This window comes from Chlamydotis macqueenii, chromosome 1 (assembly GCF_036417535.1).
Source record: "Chlamydotis macqueenii isolate bChlMac1 chromosome 1, bChlMac1.mat, whole genome shotgun sequence".
Taxonomy (NCBI): domain Eukaryota; kingdom Metazoa; phylum Chordata; class Aves; order Otidiformes; family Otididae; genus Chlamydotis; species Chlamydotis macqueenii.
Window position 1 is genome coordinate 66,990,438 of NC_141556.1, and position 15,806 is coordinate 67,006,243.

The 15,806-nt window shown below is 48.3% G+C and overlaps 1 protein-coding gene across 1 annotated transcript in view; it reads left to right on the plus strand.

Moving 5' to 3' along the window:
• The first annotated feature begins 13,039 nt into the window (after positions 1–13,039).
• The window catches only part of TMTC1 (transmembrane O-mannosyltransferase targeting cadherins 1), a 150,728-nt gene continuing 147,961 nt past the window's right edge, over positions 13,040–15,806 (plus strand). Inside the window, exon 1 of the mRNA XM_086755234.1 lies at positions 13,040–13,497. Within this exon, the coding sequence (XP_086611360.1) occupies positions 13,145–13,497 (353 nt within the window). The 5' untranslated portion in view covers positions 13,040–13,144. The remainder of the gene's footprint in view (positions 13,498–15,806) is intronic.

Genomic DNA, 15,806 nt, shown 5'->3' on the forward strand with positions numbered 1-15,806 from the left:
ACTGGGCAGGTGTGAGGGACTGCAACTCTGTGGGCAGCTGTGGTAAGGGCCAGGCCTGGGTGTAGGTACCTCTTGAGTCCTGAGGGTAGCTCAGTGTCCATGCAGCTGATGGCACAGCTGGCAGGATGGTCCAGGCAGGAGGATCTCTACCGCAGTTGCTCCGTGACACTTTTCAGCCGGGTGGACCAATTCACTACGAACTAAAATGTTCCTGATCCGACTAGGTTACTCGCAGGCAGCCTGACAAGGTGAAAATGTTTATCGTGGTCTCTGCCTGGATGTTGTTTTACCTAGAAAGCCAAAGAAGCAGTACTGTGAGTTTGAGGAAGCTTCTCTTCCAGGACAGCCCGACGGTGTTAATGACAGTGAACTGAAGTGTGGCATTAAGGTCTCGTCACTTCGTTTCCAAAACCAGCCTGTGACAGTGATAGCTGAGAGTTGAACTCTAATGTTTCTTTCTTTGTTCTTTTCAACCTACAGTCCTCTGAAAAATGTATAGATAGACGTAAAGATAGATGAGGGAGGATTTTCAGCACAGAGCAGCTCCAAAGAAGGTCAGTGTGGGAGAGGAGAAGCTGCCTTTTGCTTAATCTGAAATTCTTCTCTCTCCCAAACTCTTCTCTATGAGCCTTGGCCCTGTCGTCACAACCCAAACACTGGCTCCCGTACATGCAAGTCCCCAGCACAGCACTCATCAACTCCCTACCTAAATGACCTTGACCTACCCAGAGAGTCCTCTCCTACCTTTGAGAACAGAGGGCTCATAATGACAGAAAATGTAACAAAATCCAGCTGTGACTTGCTGAACTGGAGCTAACAAAATGAAAGGGTGTGGTGAAGTCAGGGCTAGTGCGTCCCTTGCAAAACCCCATTTCTCAGAAAATTGTGTTTTATTATTTCCAGCCCTGGGAGCTCATGTTACACCCTAGCCAAACCTAGCAGGGCCCTGTCATTCATCAGTTAGTTTTATGGCACAACAGGAGTCTGCAAATTTAGAAGCCAGTTAAACAAATTAAAAAATTTAATGGGATCCTCTGACTGCGTCTTGCAAAAGAAAAATAGGAAATGCCTTGGGATAGCTTTTCTTGATAGGGAGGATCATATGGGCCCCCAAAAGGCAACAACAGCAAGGTGGCCACTGGACAGGGAGAAAAGCTTCCAAAATTTTATGAAGGAAATTAAAATGTAATTCCTGTCAAGTCACCCCTCATAAGCCCTTCTTTTCTCATCAACATTTTGGACCATATGATATTCAGAAAATAATAAAATGCTAGCTGTGGCTGTGAACTACTTTCCCCCCTTAATGTTATTTTGGTTTGACTGTCCAGAAAGCAAATCTTTCGGGAGGTATCCAAGACCTCAGCGTCTGAGGAACTGTTTCTAGAAACTAAATATAATAGCTCTGCCAATTTAGCTGACAGATGTGGTTATTTCAGTGACAAAGCGCCTTGGGACCTTATAATCTTCTTCTCCAAAAAAAAAAAAAAAAAAAAAAAAAAAAAATCCCTCACTATCGCTTTACTCATCTCCCCAAAATATTTTGGAATGTGGGCTTAGGAAAAATGGCTCATTTAATATAATTTTTATAAACACCTATTGAACAGATTGTGATCCATAGGCTATTCTTTTCATCAAGATGTCACCCACTGTCAGGTCTGACTAATAAGAGTTTGCAGACCAGCGGCGAGTATAAGCGGTCTCAGTGACACGAATACAAACTCAGCAGCTCAGCTTACTGCAGCTTAGCATGGATTAATTTCCCATGGCAGACGCCAGCCTCATGCCGAAAAAGACTAACCCTGTCTTTATGATTTTTTCTCTTCTTTGCAATTGTCAACCCGTGTAAATACAGCGATAACTAGAAACAGGCCCAAATTACAAAGGGTGGACCTCTGCAGCACTTCTTTCAAGTTGGGCTATGCCTGACTTTCCCTTCAGGCTCCTCTCCTCTCCTTCCCTTTATAAAACTGTTCAGAGCAAGCTTGCTATGTTTTTACTGTTTTTATCAACAGGTCTGTTTAAGCAGTAGTGATATAAATGATGGTGACTGTCAGGTAATTATTTTTTTTTTTTCCTCTCCATCTTTTCCCAGGGAAGGATTAAGAGTACAGAGGAGTATTGTGGTTTGATAGAGTGGTTTGTTTGCTATTATTATCCTTTCTGTTTGTACTGGAGAGGGTTGCCTTTTTGCACTGAAAAGATGATGATGAGGGTCATGAAAATCCCGAGTCTTGCAGAGAATCACTCGTTATTCTTGAAGGAGCTCTCAGGGAAGGGTCTGTCTCAGCATACGTGACCTCTAATCTCCAAAGGAAAAGGTTGCCTTGTGCCTGAGGAACGAATTTGGTAACAGTTAAGATATGCTGGGCTATGGTGCATCTCTGAAAGCCTGCAGGAAAAACTAAGAAGGACCTAGGATGTGGCAGTAAGGTCATATGAACCTTGAGCCAGACCCCTGAATCTGATGGGATGTCCCAGGCATGGAAGAAAAGGGCAGGTGTAATGTGCTGGGACTGCTCTACTGGAGATGACAGAAAACCCTAGAGAGGGTTCCTCAGCAGGTTTAGTAACAGTGAGCTCTCAAACTGTGGCTTGTTTTGATTTCTACATCTTCCAGGCTTTGCATGCTGTCCAGAAAGCTTCCAGACTCCTACTGCAGGGATTTTAGGAGTGTTACAGCTGAACTGCAGATGACTTTTGACTTTGGGCTGAAGCCACGGGAAATTTTGTAAACTCCAAACTAGGCAAAACTCAGTAATTTGTTTTTTAAATTGTTTAACAATAGAAATTCAAAGGTTACATGTTCCTACTGAATGAGAAGAAGGCTGGGGTGGAATCAGCCAGCAGAAGTCAGCTGAAACACATGAAGAGAATGTGGGTGGGCATAAGAAAGTGAAAGAGTCTCATCTCCTTGGAGAGAGACTGATTTCCCAGACTCTGAAAGGAGGTTCTCCCCATTAGCAGGAGGAGCTGAAAATCCTGAGCTCGTACACGCGCACTCATCTTGGGGAAAACCAAGAAAAATCACACATATGTCTCTTCAGAGCATTTCAGGCAAGCCAAGAGTTTGCATTCATGTGGGGGAAAAGTGTATCAGTATTGTTAGCACGTATGGCTCATAACACTAACATTGCCAGGTTTGTAGCCCCAAAATTAATTTTGCGACACTGCAGTAACGAAGCTCAATGTGAGCTAATATAGGACAGAAAGGTGATTTTACCCAAAACAAAACAGAGCTTTTGTTTATGGTTTGTCCTCTGTTTTACTCTGTGTGTAGTCTATCTTCAGTTTGGGAGCTCCAGGTAAGCTGCACATAGATGTGCTGGCATCTGGAGGACCAAGGTGCCATCTGCACCTGCCATTCTCACAGCACCTCTTCTACTGGTCCTTTTGGTGCTTGCACCCCTAGATAATCAGTTTCATTCAGAATGAGCTTATTATTTTTATTAAAAATTCCTCAAGTATTGCAACATATTTTATCTGTCCACAACAAGCTCACAGGAGTGCGGATGAGTGCTGAAGAGCAAGGATCAGTGGACCGTAGAGAGGATCCAATTTATCCTACCTCCAGTTTGAGGGTCACTGTCGTAGTTCAGCCCCGATCGGACCAGACTACGCAGTCTCTCTCTCACTCCCCCCACACTCCGAGAGAATAGGGAGAGAAAATATAAGGAAAAACGGCTCAAGGTTTGAGATAAGGACAGGGAGAAATCCTTAAAGTTACCATCACGGGCAAAACAGACTCAACTTGGGGAAAACTATTCATTTATTACTACAAACAGCAGGATAATGAGACAGAGAACAAGATAACCTCCATCCACCCCTCCCTCTTCCCAAGCTTAACATTATCTCTACTACCTTCCCTCCCCGAGCAGCACAGGGGGAAAGAGGGAATGGGGGTTGCAGTCAGTTCATCATATGTTGTTTTACGCCGCTGCTTCATGGTCGGGGGAAGAACTCCTCACATTCCTCCCCTGCTCCAGCGTGGGGTCCCTCCCACGGGCCACAGTCCTTTGTGGAACTGCTCCGGCGTGGGTCATCTCTTCCACGGAGTTCAGTCTCTCCAGAACAGCTGTCCCAGCGGGCCCTCCACGGGCCACAGCTGCCTTCAGGCATCCACCTCCCCCGGTATGGGGTCCTTCACGGGCTCCAAGTGGATCTCTGCCCCTCCGTGGACCTCCATGGGCTGCAGGGGGACAACCTGCTCCACCATGGTCGTCACCACAGGCTGCAGGGGAATCTTGGCCAGGAGTCGCATTACTCCTCCCCCTCCTTCTGAACTGACCTTGGCGTCTGCAGCCGTTCCTCACAACAGGCTGGTAGATGTCTCTCAGGATCTTTTTTACATCTTATTCACTTCTCATCTCCTTTCCACTTCTTGCAGCCGGGCTGGACCGAGTCAGGCCCAATCAGCTGCCTGGCGAGAGGCCAGAGGGTGAGGCCTGCAAGGCCCATGAGGCCTGCGCCTCCCCCTCTGCGCCTCTGCCCCCGCTCAGCTTCTTTACATCTTCTCTCCTCTCTCTCTCTTTCTTCTGTTTTCCCATTCTTAAATACGTTATCGCAGAGGCGTTATCACGAGACATTCTGCTACCAATCGGCTCGGCCTTGGCCAGCAGCAGGTCCGCCCTAGGCCCGGCCGAGTCCACTGAACAAAGGGGAGCGACTTCTAGCAGTTTCCTACAGAAGCTACCACCTTAGGCCCCCCCTTACTAACAAAACCACGACAGTCACGAAGATGCATAGTCTGTGGAAACAATGGAGAGGGAAAAGGGAGCACTGAAAAGCTACTCCAGTAATTCCCAGCTGCCTCTTTCTCCATCCCACATCCTCCTGGCACTGCCCTTCTCAATCAGCCACTGAACTGGGCTTTCATATTGTTTCCTTTGAGAAGCTGTACAGGGTTGTATTGCTTTGATCTTAAGTGATCTATTGGCTCTCTATGAATTTCTCAAACACTTTGGGGAAAACAGCAGCTGGCACATGGTGATGTTTGCAGGTGAAAAGAAAACCTGTGTAACAGCTTTCCAGCTAGTGGAGCACTGGTGTTGGCTTAGGTGGTTGTAATTGCGCTTGAAAACTTATTTTTGCTTTAACACAGACAGAAGTCCTCAGTACACCTTGGTGTAGGGGGACCAGTGAGAAGAAGCAGTGCCCAGAGTGGCTGATTGATGCGTTGTTTCATCTGGAGTGTTTGCTCCACATAAACACTAGGAAGTTAAGCACTGCAAAATAAAACTGTATCTACTTACAAAAATAAAACCCAAAGAAGTAACCTGAAAATAAAAGAAAAAGTCATATTCCTTTCCCAGTAGCTTTTATGGAAAATCTCACCCTTCTCAAATTACAATGACTGCATGTGGCTTATTCTACAATATAGATTTTAATATTTTTGCTAAAATTTATTCCAGCTGTTGCTAATCATAGAGATATGAATAGTATTATTGTATAGAGTCTTGACTGGACTTGGTGCAGATTTATTAATTTGTAATTTTTCCATCTTAAACCCGAATATTAAAAAACAGATGAAAGGAAAGAAAGGTAATTGTAACCACGGGCTTCTACTTCACCGTGATGAAATTGAGCTTGCTCGGTAATCAGAGAATAGATGTAAAGATTTCCTGATTTTATCCAACTGTCTGATTTTATCAGACCATTCGCAGTGACTGTGATTCAATTGAAACGAGAGATGCCAGAAGATCTTATACATAAATCAGTTGCTGTTAGGAGGGAAGTACTACTGAATTCCAGCTCAAAGATGCCCAGAAAACAAAACCGACTGAATCTGAATAGGGAAAAGACTTTGAGTCTTTAATCGCTGTTCTTATTTTGACATACAAACTTCCAAGAGACAATTACATTGAGGAACGTACAGCCAACTCTGAAGTCTGAGTAAAGGGTCAAAATAAACCAATTCAGATCAGTCCAAGCTGGAAATGCCTCCTTTGTCTCACCAAAATCAGATTCTTCTTCCGAATCCAACACCTCCCTACAGGAGCAATATGAATCCCAACCACTAAACATTGATCAGAGTGCTGTGCCCAAACCTGTTTCTTGTACTGCATTTGACTTCAATGCCCTCAGCAGCTCAGCATCCAGATTTACATAGAATCACAGAATAGTTTGGGTTGGAAGGGACCTTTAAAGGTCCCATCTAGTCCAACCCCCCTGCAAGAAGCAGGAACATCTCCAACTGGATCAGGTTGCTCAGAGCCCAGTCCAACCTGGCCTTGAATGTTTCCAGAGATGGGGCATCAACCACCTCTCTGGGCAACCTGTGACAGTGTTCCACCACCCACAGTGTAAATTTTTTTTTCCTGATATCCTGATACCCTCTATTTTAAAATCATTACCCCTCATTCTGTCACAACAGGCCCTGCTAAAGACTTTCTCCCCATCTTTCCTATAAGTCCCCTTGAGGTACTAGAAGGCCACTGTAAGGTCTCCCCGAAGCCTCCTCTTCTCCAGGCTGAACAGCCCCAACTCTCTCAGCCTGCCCTCATAGGAGATGTGCTCCAGCCATCTTTATAGCCACGTGACAATTTACTTGTGCCCTTGTACAGCCTTGTAAGAAACGTATGGTGCCTGAGTTACTAATGCTCATTTCTCAGGAAAGTTGTCCTTTTAAAATAACTTTTTGCTAGGAAGATCCCCACTTTAAACAGCCTCGCACCCATTCTGACCTGCTTGTACTCAGAAACAATGTTCCAGGCAGACCAACAATGCAGTCTGGGACTATGCACTCTAAGTGAAAAAAAACATTGGGTCATCTAAGAGTCCTTCATTTGCTCACCCAGAAATGCATCTATCTTGAGTTGAGTTTTTCCTTTCTAATTTTTGTGGTTCTGAGCCGTTAGCCGATTTCCACAAAGTACATAAAAATTCAACTTAAGCTGTCCTGTACTTAATCAGCATTAAATAGATGAAACCTATAGACTGCACTCTTCCCTTGCTCTGCTGCAGTAAAAAAGTTCTTTCAGGCAAGGGCAAGACTAAGAACTCTCTCTGGCTTTGGGAAATCTCTGCAGTGCTTCTAGAGGAGGAAAGGTGCAGATCCATGCTCAAGAAGGAAAGAAAAATGCTTTCTCTCCTCCGCTCCCCATTCCATCATGGGGTTCTGCGCACCCAAATCATGCACGTGAAAATGGAAAGTACGAATGTCCTCAGCCGATGAGTGAATCCGCTGGAGCGGGCAAATTCAGCAGCCTGTGCCAGAGCCTGCCTCTGCTCTGTAGGGGAACAATTCCATTGTTCTGGTTACTAAGACTTGTATTGTCCCGGTCCCACCTTTGTATTGTCCCTGACCTTTAAACTGCGACTACCAAGCCCAAATCACTCCATACCATTTGCTGGATGCTTCTCCCTTGTCAAATCGTGGGTGTTCCGCCCATGGCGGGGGTTCAAAACCCCTCTACAATCCTGCCCATAGACTAAGGCTTATCTGGCTCCCTTCAAAGGCAGAAAATGTATTTGTTGTGTGAGCTGAAAAAGAGATTCCCTCTAATCCAGTAACAACTATGGCAAGCTTTTTCTCAGCTTGAAATCTCTCAGTTGACACGAGCATATGAAACAGGTGACAAATGGATCTAAAAATGGGTCACGGAGGATTCTGTGTTACTTGCCATCTGTGTCAGGGATGGGAAATGTGCATCCATGGGGATCTACCCCGCAGCGCTTAGCACGTGATATCTTCTTGTTGATACAGCTTTGTGAAAACTGAGGGGTTTGAATTTTCGGGGCTAATATTTAGCACATTCTGTGACTGCCACAGGGAGAAGGCTTATTAGGGAGTTGTGGGATGAACTTGGAATATTACATCCTTATTGAAAAGGAGAGGTCATCCTGAGGATACCGGATTGCTTTGTCTCCCAAGGATCACAGGGCCAGGGTACTAAGAGCAAGAAGTTTTCCTCTCCTGCTTGTAAGTACTTCTGGCTCTTGGCTACAGTAGCAAATGAAAGAAAAACCAAAGGAATTTTCACTGGACTTTGGGAAGGATTCACAGAAGGGAAACTAAAAGACCTAAAAGCAAATTGGTAATGAGCAAAAAGGATCATAATGAGGCTTTTTTCCAGACCAGTCCAGTTCAGTTTTTCAATGCACTATTGCTGTGCTCCCAGTAACTCCAAAGTTCAAATCCTACTTGACTAAACAGAACAATGCCTGCACTGAACTCCTTGGAAGGGCTCTGAACCTTGTGGATTGCTTTCTGTCTCTCCAAAGCTCTTCCAACGCAGACAGCACACGGGATTAAAGATGGCAAACTTGTTCCAGGTTTTGCAACACTCCTTCATTTAAGATGGCAATTTCCTTTAATAGCTAGAGAACCTGGTGGCTGGCTCATTCTCTGTTTTTTTTGTTTTTTTTTGTTTTTTTGTTTTTGCTTTTAACCATATGAACATAATCTGTATCAACTGAAGACTATATGTGTGGCAGATACAGAGTTTCATCCTGGGGCTACTGAAATAAATTGCAAAATCATTCAGTAACTGACTACAAGCAGAAATCAATTGTACCGGTTACCAAATGACTTAGTTTAAATGTAAAATTATTTCTTCAGACAGCAAGAAACTATTTACATGTGCTACTTTTAAAATTTACCTCTAGCTATGACCATATGGTAATTTAACTTTTAAGTTGTATTTACCGCATTCTTCTACTTTAATCAGTCGACGCAAAGCTAAACTCTTCAGAACTCCGCATTTAAGCTCGAAACTCAAAACTTTTGCAGTTTCTCTCTGCCTTTGAGTGGCTGCCATCTTCAGATAATAACAGATCAATCAGTGCTCAACCCTTTGAAGTGCAGGAGTTCAAATGTGTCTACTGCCTTGTATACCCTGCCATATGTTTTACTCCGAGCGGAGGCTAAACTTTCCTACTTCAGAAGTAACGAGCTTTGCTCAATTAGCAGAGCAAGGTTTTTTTTTCAAGCACCACACGTAATTAGTTTCAAGGTCTCTAGTTTTAACAGCCATTTGTTAACAATCTTTTTATATATCTGGCACGAAACGTGTGATTCAAATACAAGCAGGCAGTCAAATCGCTGGAGTGCTTCAGTTACACCCATGACTCCAGAACTCAGCTAGGATTTTCTGAGAAGCAATTCGGCTTCACGTTTCAGAAGCAATGACATGGCTACTTCAGGGAGAGAAAGAATCAAGTCTTGCCAGAGGAGGAAATACTTCTTATCAGACCAGATATTTCTGGAAGCAGCAAAGCAGCTTTGGAGCAAACCATCCCATCACTGGATTCTCTTCTTTCTTTCCTCTCCCCCTATGTATATGGCTGCCTATATGTGTACAAACTTAAGACTCAATACACAGTGATACTCAACATGGGTCCTCCTGCTCTCTGATTTCTGACTTTTTTGCTGTCAGGTAAACCAACCTGTGGTGGTTTAGCCCGGATCACCACAGTTTCTCGCTCACCCACCCCCTACCCAGCAGGACAGGGGAGAGAAATTGGGAAGAAAGGAAAACTCGTGGGTTGAGATAAAAACAGTTTACTAAAATACTAAAAACTACAAAGATAACAGAATATAAGGATATTAATATATACAAAATATACAAAATGAACAATGTATGATTTCTCACCACCCGATGTCTGAATGACTGATGCAGTCCGTCCCGAGCAGCAGTCATGGGAATGGCACCGAGCAGCAAGAAAAGAGGGGAGAGCAAGCCAGCAAGGTAGAGGGAACGATGCCAGCAAGCAAGAGAGAAGAAAAGGGTGCCAAGGGTGCCCGAATGGGTGCCGGAATGGAATGGAATGGATGCCCCCTCCCATGGGCAACCCCCACTTATATACTGAGCATGACGTTTATGGCATGTAATACTCTCTTTGGCCAGTATGGGTCAATTATTTTGTCTGTCTTTTGTCCAGCTTCCTGCATCTGCGCATTAATGAGACTTTAACGAGACTTGGAAAGCCAGACAGTGTCCTTGGTCTCACTAACAACAACTCACATCATCAGAGTGTTTTTATCAACATTCTTCACACACGAAACCCAAAACACACCGGCTACTGAGAGGAAAATTAACTCAATCCCTGCTGAAACCAGGACAGGTTCATTACAGGTGGTCAGGGCTTCTAGCAATAGGCAACATCTTGAATTCAGTTTCGATGGTGACTGCTGCGTGATGAGATAATGTTTCGCTTTGTGAAGCGAAAGGAGAAGACTATGTGCTTGCATTTCAGCAGGTCCTGGTGTTCAGAACAGGAGGCCTGTGACTGCAGCATGGCTTTGTGCCTTTCAGATGTTTGCTTGAGGGAAGAGAGGCAAGATCTAGTCTGTCTTGGGGAAGTGAGAATAGATTTTCTTCTCATAAAAGAAACTTGACGAATCAGTGTTAACTACACTTTGCGTATAACATTTCGATAAGTGCATAAGAAAATGGATGAAAAAATAAATAGCGTATTTCTCCCTTGCAAACTCTAGGTTTCTGCACCAAGTGAAAGCCAATGGCCAGGGTTGGTGCCCTCCCAAGGAGAGTGAGGGGAGGAGTAGTGCTAAATGGGTCAGGACTGCCTTCTCTTTCCATGCTTTTTGGTGTTATCAAGCATGGCGAGTTACGAAAGCAAACGGGAGATCATCCATCTGTATAGGAAGGGATGTTATTTATTCCACAGAATATATCTGTTGTTCTGTGCAGTGTTACGTGGCTGTGTATGTTACTGTCACAAGGTATCATCAGCAAATCCCTTGATTAAAAACTGGTACTTTATCACCTCTTAATAACTTACAATTTTAGAACTCTGCATTTTTTGTGAGCTTTATATGGTGAACTAGTTAAGCTCAAAGGGTGGATGGCAGGACTTGTGACACGACAGGGACATGTACCACAGTCCTGGGTAGAGAATGGAGACCTGTCCCCTGCCCCAGCATCAGCTTGCCTGATGGCAGCCCTGGGCCCTGTTTCATGGCAGGAGTGGGCTACCGGTGGGCTGTCCCCAACCTGTGACGAAGGAGAAGGACAGAAGGCTGAAAGACACCAGTGGGAAAGGCTGTGTGGACCCAGATCCACAGGGGGTGGACCAGAGGTACAGGGGTCTTGTTGGGAGGGACAGCCTGCTGCGACCCAGCTGGGCTGCCAGGTGTGTTGGGTTTGTTGAGGTCACATCAGCAGTGCCACTGACCCCCCCCCCCCATTTAGGCTGCCTAGCTCACCCATGTGCGGTACATCTGCTCCAGAGAATAGTTAGACCCTCAGCTGCCCATTTCAGAGCTACAGGGGATTGCAGGTTTTGTCTGGTGGAGTAATTTAGGATTTCACATATTACCTGGAGTCTACTGTAAGGCAATTTCAACCTTTAAACCGTGTAAACGTGTTGGTTTTGCTTTCATCAGCATTACAGTCCATACTTCCCCTCATCCCCGCCCCCAGTAACAGAAAATATTTTAATTTATGTATGTCAAGAAAAAGTCCCAATTCCACCTTTTAGGCATGTCTGCCACAGGGACTTTGCTTCCAGAGCTGCTGGGCACTGGAGGGCTTTGGTACCTCGGTGCCTGTGGATGCCAGGCTGTTTCTGTGCCCAGGCACAGACGTTGTAGTTCTGCTTTATGTACCCAGGCTTCGAAACTTCGGTGGAAATGAACACCAGCACACCACCAGGGCTGGTTTCCCATGCTGGGGAAAGCTCCGGGGAGCTGACTGGAAAAATTTCATCAGCTACTTAAAGGGAAAGTTTTGAGTGATGGCCCTGCTTCTGGTGGAGTTTCCTTCTGTCCCGGATATAAACATACTGTCCTAGTCGGAGTTAGCTGTTATTTTTAGCTATGACAGAAATGCATCTGAAAAGCCTGTTCTCTTGCACTTGGAAAATACCAGATCACTCGAAGCGCCAAATATGCTGGGGGAAAAAGCATTCCTGGGGAGGGCTCGCCCCAGGACAGCCCGCACGAACACTTCACGGTTTCCGCTCCCCTCTTTTTCCCACAGGCACGCACGCACGCACTGAGCAGCTTGGAACTGCACAGGCTGGTGGTGAACTGTGCTCAGCACATCTTTTTTTTTCAGGAACAAATTCAGAGTATGTCCAGTATGTTCATTCACCTAATTGACTCTAAGCTTCTTTGCCAGGCAGTGTTATTTCTTTGTTTGGTTACCTAAGCAGGAGGTTTTATTTAAATGGAAAAAGCATTAACAGAATATTTGTTCTTCTGTTTTCTGAAAAAGCCATGTGCACATCCTTTTTATAGGTGGCTGAGTGGGTGCTCTGAGTGTGACTTTCCTTAAGCAAAAGTTATTGAGAGTTGTCACCAACACAAGAGGGGACGCGTATGGGAGGGGACAAACCCACTCCAGTCATCAGAGTCATGCTGCGGAGAAGGCAGCTCTCGGGTGATTTTGGAAGAGGGACAGGTCGTGGACCAGAATAAACAAGTTCCACGGCACCAAAACGCTTTCCTCGCCGGCAGGACACAGTGCGGGGACTGCTTGGCACAAACGATGCTGCGGCGTGGATGGTGTGGACCAGTGTGGGTGCTGCGGAGCAGCGTGGACGCCGTGGGGCAGCAGCGGTACTGTGGATCAGGATGCAGACTGTGGATGCTGTGGATGGAGCAGCGTGGATGCCGTGGAGCCGGCTGGGACGCTCCCACTCCCCAGGTTAGCACGGGAGGCCGGTCCTGGCGTGACCGGCCGTGGAGGGGGATGCCCGCGGAGGCCGTGGCACCAGGCAGGGCAGCCTTACCCCTACCTCCCGCGAGTGGCAGGGGTGACCCTCCCAGCCCCGCGGCACAGCCCGCCCGCGGGCAGCACGGCCTCGCGTGGGTGCCGCCGTGCCGTGCCGTGCCGCGCCGTGCGTGTCTCCGTCCCCGTTGCGCGGGGGCCACCCCGGGGCAGAGCCCACCCCGCCAGCCGGCCGAGGTGGCGGCGGGGGTGACATCGCGGCAAGGAGCATGCGTGCGGTGGCGGGGGGGTGGAGGAGGAGGAGGAGGAGGAGGAGGGATGGCGCGGGGAGGCGGCCGCTGTTTATTTGCAGGCGAGCAGGCTGCGCCTCGGCAGAGCGGGAGCGGCCGGCGACGGTCCCGCTGCCCGCCCCGCACCATGCGGGCGCCGCTGCCTCCCCGCGCCGCGGCGGCGGCGGCAGCGGAACCGGAGCCGGGGCAGCCAGCGCGGCGCCCCGCGCCCGCTCCCGCGCCATGGTGACGGGCTCGGCGCTGGGCTCCCGCAGCCGGGACCGAGCCGCGCCGCCCCCCTGCCCGTCCCCGCCAACGCCGCCGTCGTCGTCGTCGTCGTCGGCGGGCGGGCGGCGCGGCGGGGCGGCGGTGGCGGCGGTGGCAGCGGCGGTGCTGGCGGGGCTGTGCGCCCTCTGCTACGGCAACTCCCTGCGGGGCGAGTTCGTGCACGACGACGTCTGGGCCATCGTGAACAACCCCGACGTGCGGGCGGCCGCCCCCGTGGCCGCCGCCTTCGCCAACGACTTCTGGGGCAAGCGGATGGCCGAGAACACCAGCCACAAGTCCTACCGGCCCCTCTGCGTCCTCACCTTCAAGTAAGTGCCCGCCGCCGCCGCGGGCTCCCCCTCCGCCCCATCTCCCGCACGCGTGGGTGGGGGGGTCGGGGGGAGTCCCCCGGCACCGCCGCCTCCCGTCCCCTTCGTGATTCAGCATTTCTGCCCGGTGCGGTGCGGGACGGGGTGCGGGACGTTGTGTGTGTGTGTGTGTGTTGGGGGGGTGCTTCGGCCGTCCCGGCCGCAGGTGGAAGTTAACTGGAGAAGACGGAGGATGAGGAGCGGCTCTGGGGGAGCCTGCTGCCCTCCCGGCGGGTGTCCCTGGCGATTTGGGAACAGGTGCCGCCTCTTCCCCAAGCCACCTGGGGCGGGGGGGATAAAAGGGAAAACCGAGCTTTTCGGAAAGCTCTTTCGGCTGAGATGAGTGTTCAAATTGAATCCCCCCCGAGGTCCTCCTCTTACTCGTCCCCTCCGCTTCATCTCCAGCACTTTTCTCTGCAATCGAACGAGCGTGCCAGAAACTTCCCTGGTGCGGTTTTGAAGCACACCCGTTGCCGTCCCCCCCCTTTCATTTTGAGGCAAAGCGAAGGGGTCTGCCGCAAGGCCGTCGCTTGCAGCCAGCCTGGCAGCTGCAAACCTCCGGTGTCAGTCGCCGAGTTCCCTGCCAGCTGCCTCTGCTTCAGATCTTCCCTGCCTACCGGGCAGAGTTGTTGAGGAGGAGTTTCTGTTTTACAAGGAATAAAGAGAAGTTGGGTAGCAGGGAAGTAACTTGACAGTTCCCATCCCTAATCCTAGAAGGAAAACTCAGGCGCCTGCTTCTCTCCCCGAGGAGAATAATTTGTAGCGGATCAGCTTCGTAACAGTTTGCCATCCTTCCCTTGAGCTTGGCATTGATGGTGAATGTTCACCACGCTTCAGTATTTCAAAATGAGGTGGGCGTTTGCGGGGAACCATGCTGAAGAGCTGGTGGAGCTGGGTGATGCTTAGCACTCGGCTGCTGTTGGTAGGTGATCGGTGGATGCTCGTTGCAAACCTATGGCAGGCGTAGGGAACACACTGTATAGGCAGTGGTAAGTATGGCAGGAGGAGGTGTTACTGGAACCTTGCGAGTCTGCTAATTGAGTAACTATAAAGGAAACTAAAAAGAGAAACTAAAAAATACCTGATTTGTAAGGAACACTTCATGAACTGTGTTAAAACAGCTTGTTTCTGCGAGACAAGAGCAGTTTCAGGGAGTGCAGCATCCCTGCAGCCCTTGCCGCCCTTTGGTTGTAAGGGTGGGCTCAGAGCTGAGAGCGATCAGTGTTGGCTCTCTGGGAAGCGGGGCTGGACGGGCACTGCGTGGAATACCCCCGATAAAGCAAAACTGTGAACAGCACAGACCCTTGTAAGCTGGATTGTTTAGGACAGGTTTTGTACCTCCTCCTTGAAGGAGCTCTCAGGAGATTTCTGTAGAGAGCGAACGGGATGTTGGCAGCCATGGGCAGAGCTGGCTTTGTGCACGCAGCCTTCTCCATCAGGTGCCCAGCCAAACTCTTGCAGTCTGGGGAGCTGCCTGATTAATCGATGCCTCCAGCAATACCTCCAGGGGTAATTTGAGAGGTGAGTGAACCCACCTGTATCACCGCTGACTGTGTTGCATGTGGTATTTGGGCTGGACTGGGACTCCTCCTAGATCAGGTTGCAGGATTGAGGTTACGCTATTGCTAATTAGCAAAAGAATCTTAAACTTTAATAATGGAATGGAAACTAGATGCTTTAGTTCCTGTTTTTATGTCTTGACTCTGAACTGGTTTTGCCTCTGCTATTCAAGCAGGGGTAGGGGTGTGGTAAAAGAATGAAGGGCTGTCCCCATCTAGTCCTTTTTGGAAATTACTGAGACTAATTTTGTGAGCACGATTTCATCCTCAAGTGCTTATAATAATCCTACAACTGAGACATAGGGTCAAAGGCAGAGTCATTTGTTCACCGCTCAGCATTGCATTTGGAGTAGGGAAGGAATCGTTTATCTTCCCTGCCTGCAGAGGACAATTATTTCGGCTGTATCCCCAATACCCTTCTGTCCCTCCAGTTCCCACATTCTTCCCGTTTCATTTCTACCAGTCGGGTGTCAGAGGAAGATGTTGAGATCCGGATGGAGTGGATCCTCCAAGCCCAGTTCTTCCAAAGAGGCTGTGGGGAGCTCTTGCCAAGCGACACTGAGCCTGTGGCTGAGCCGTGCTCTGCCTGCCTTGCCCGGTGGGACGTTGCTGGTTGTGCTCTGTCTGCTTGCAAAAGGAAAAGGGATTTAGCCTGTTGGCTGCAAAATGCTTGACAGAAATGAACTTTTAACAGAATGGAAATGAGTGTTG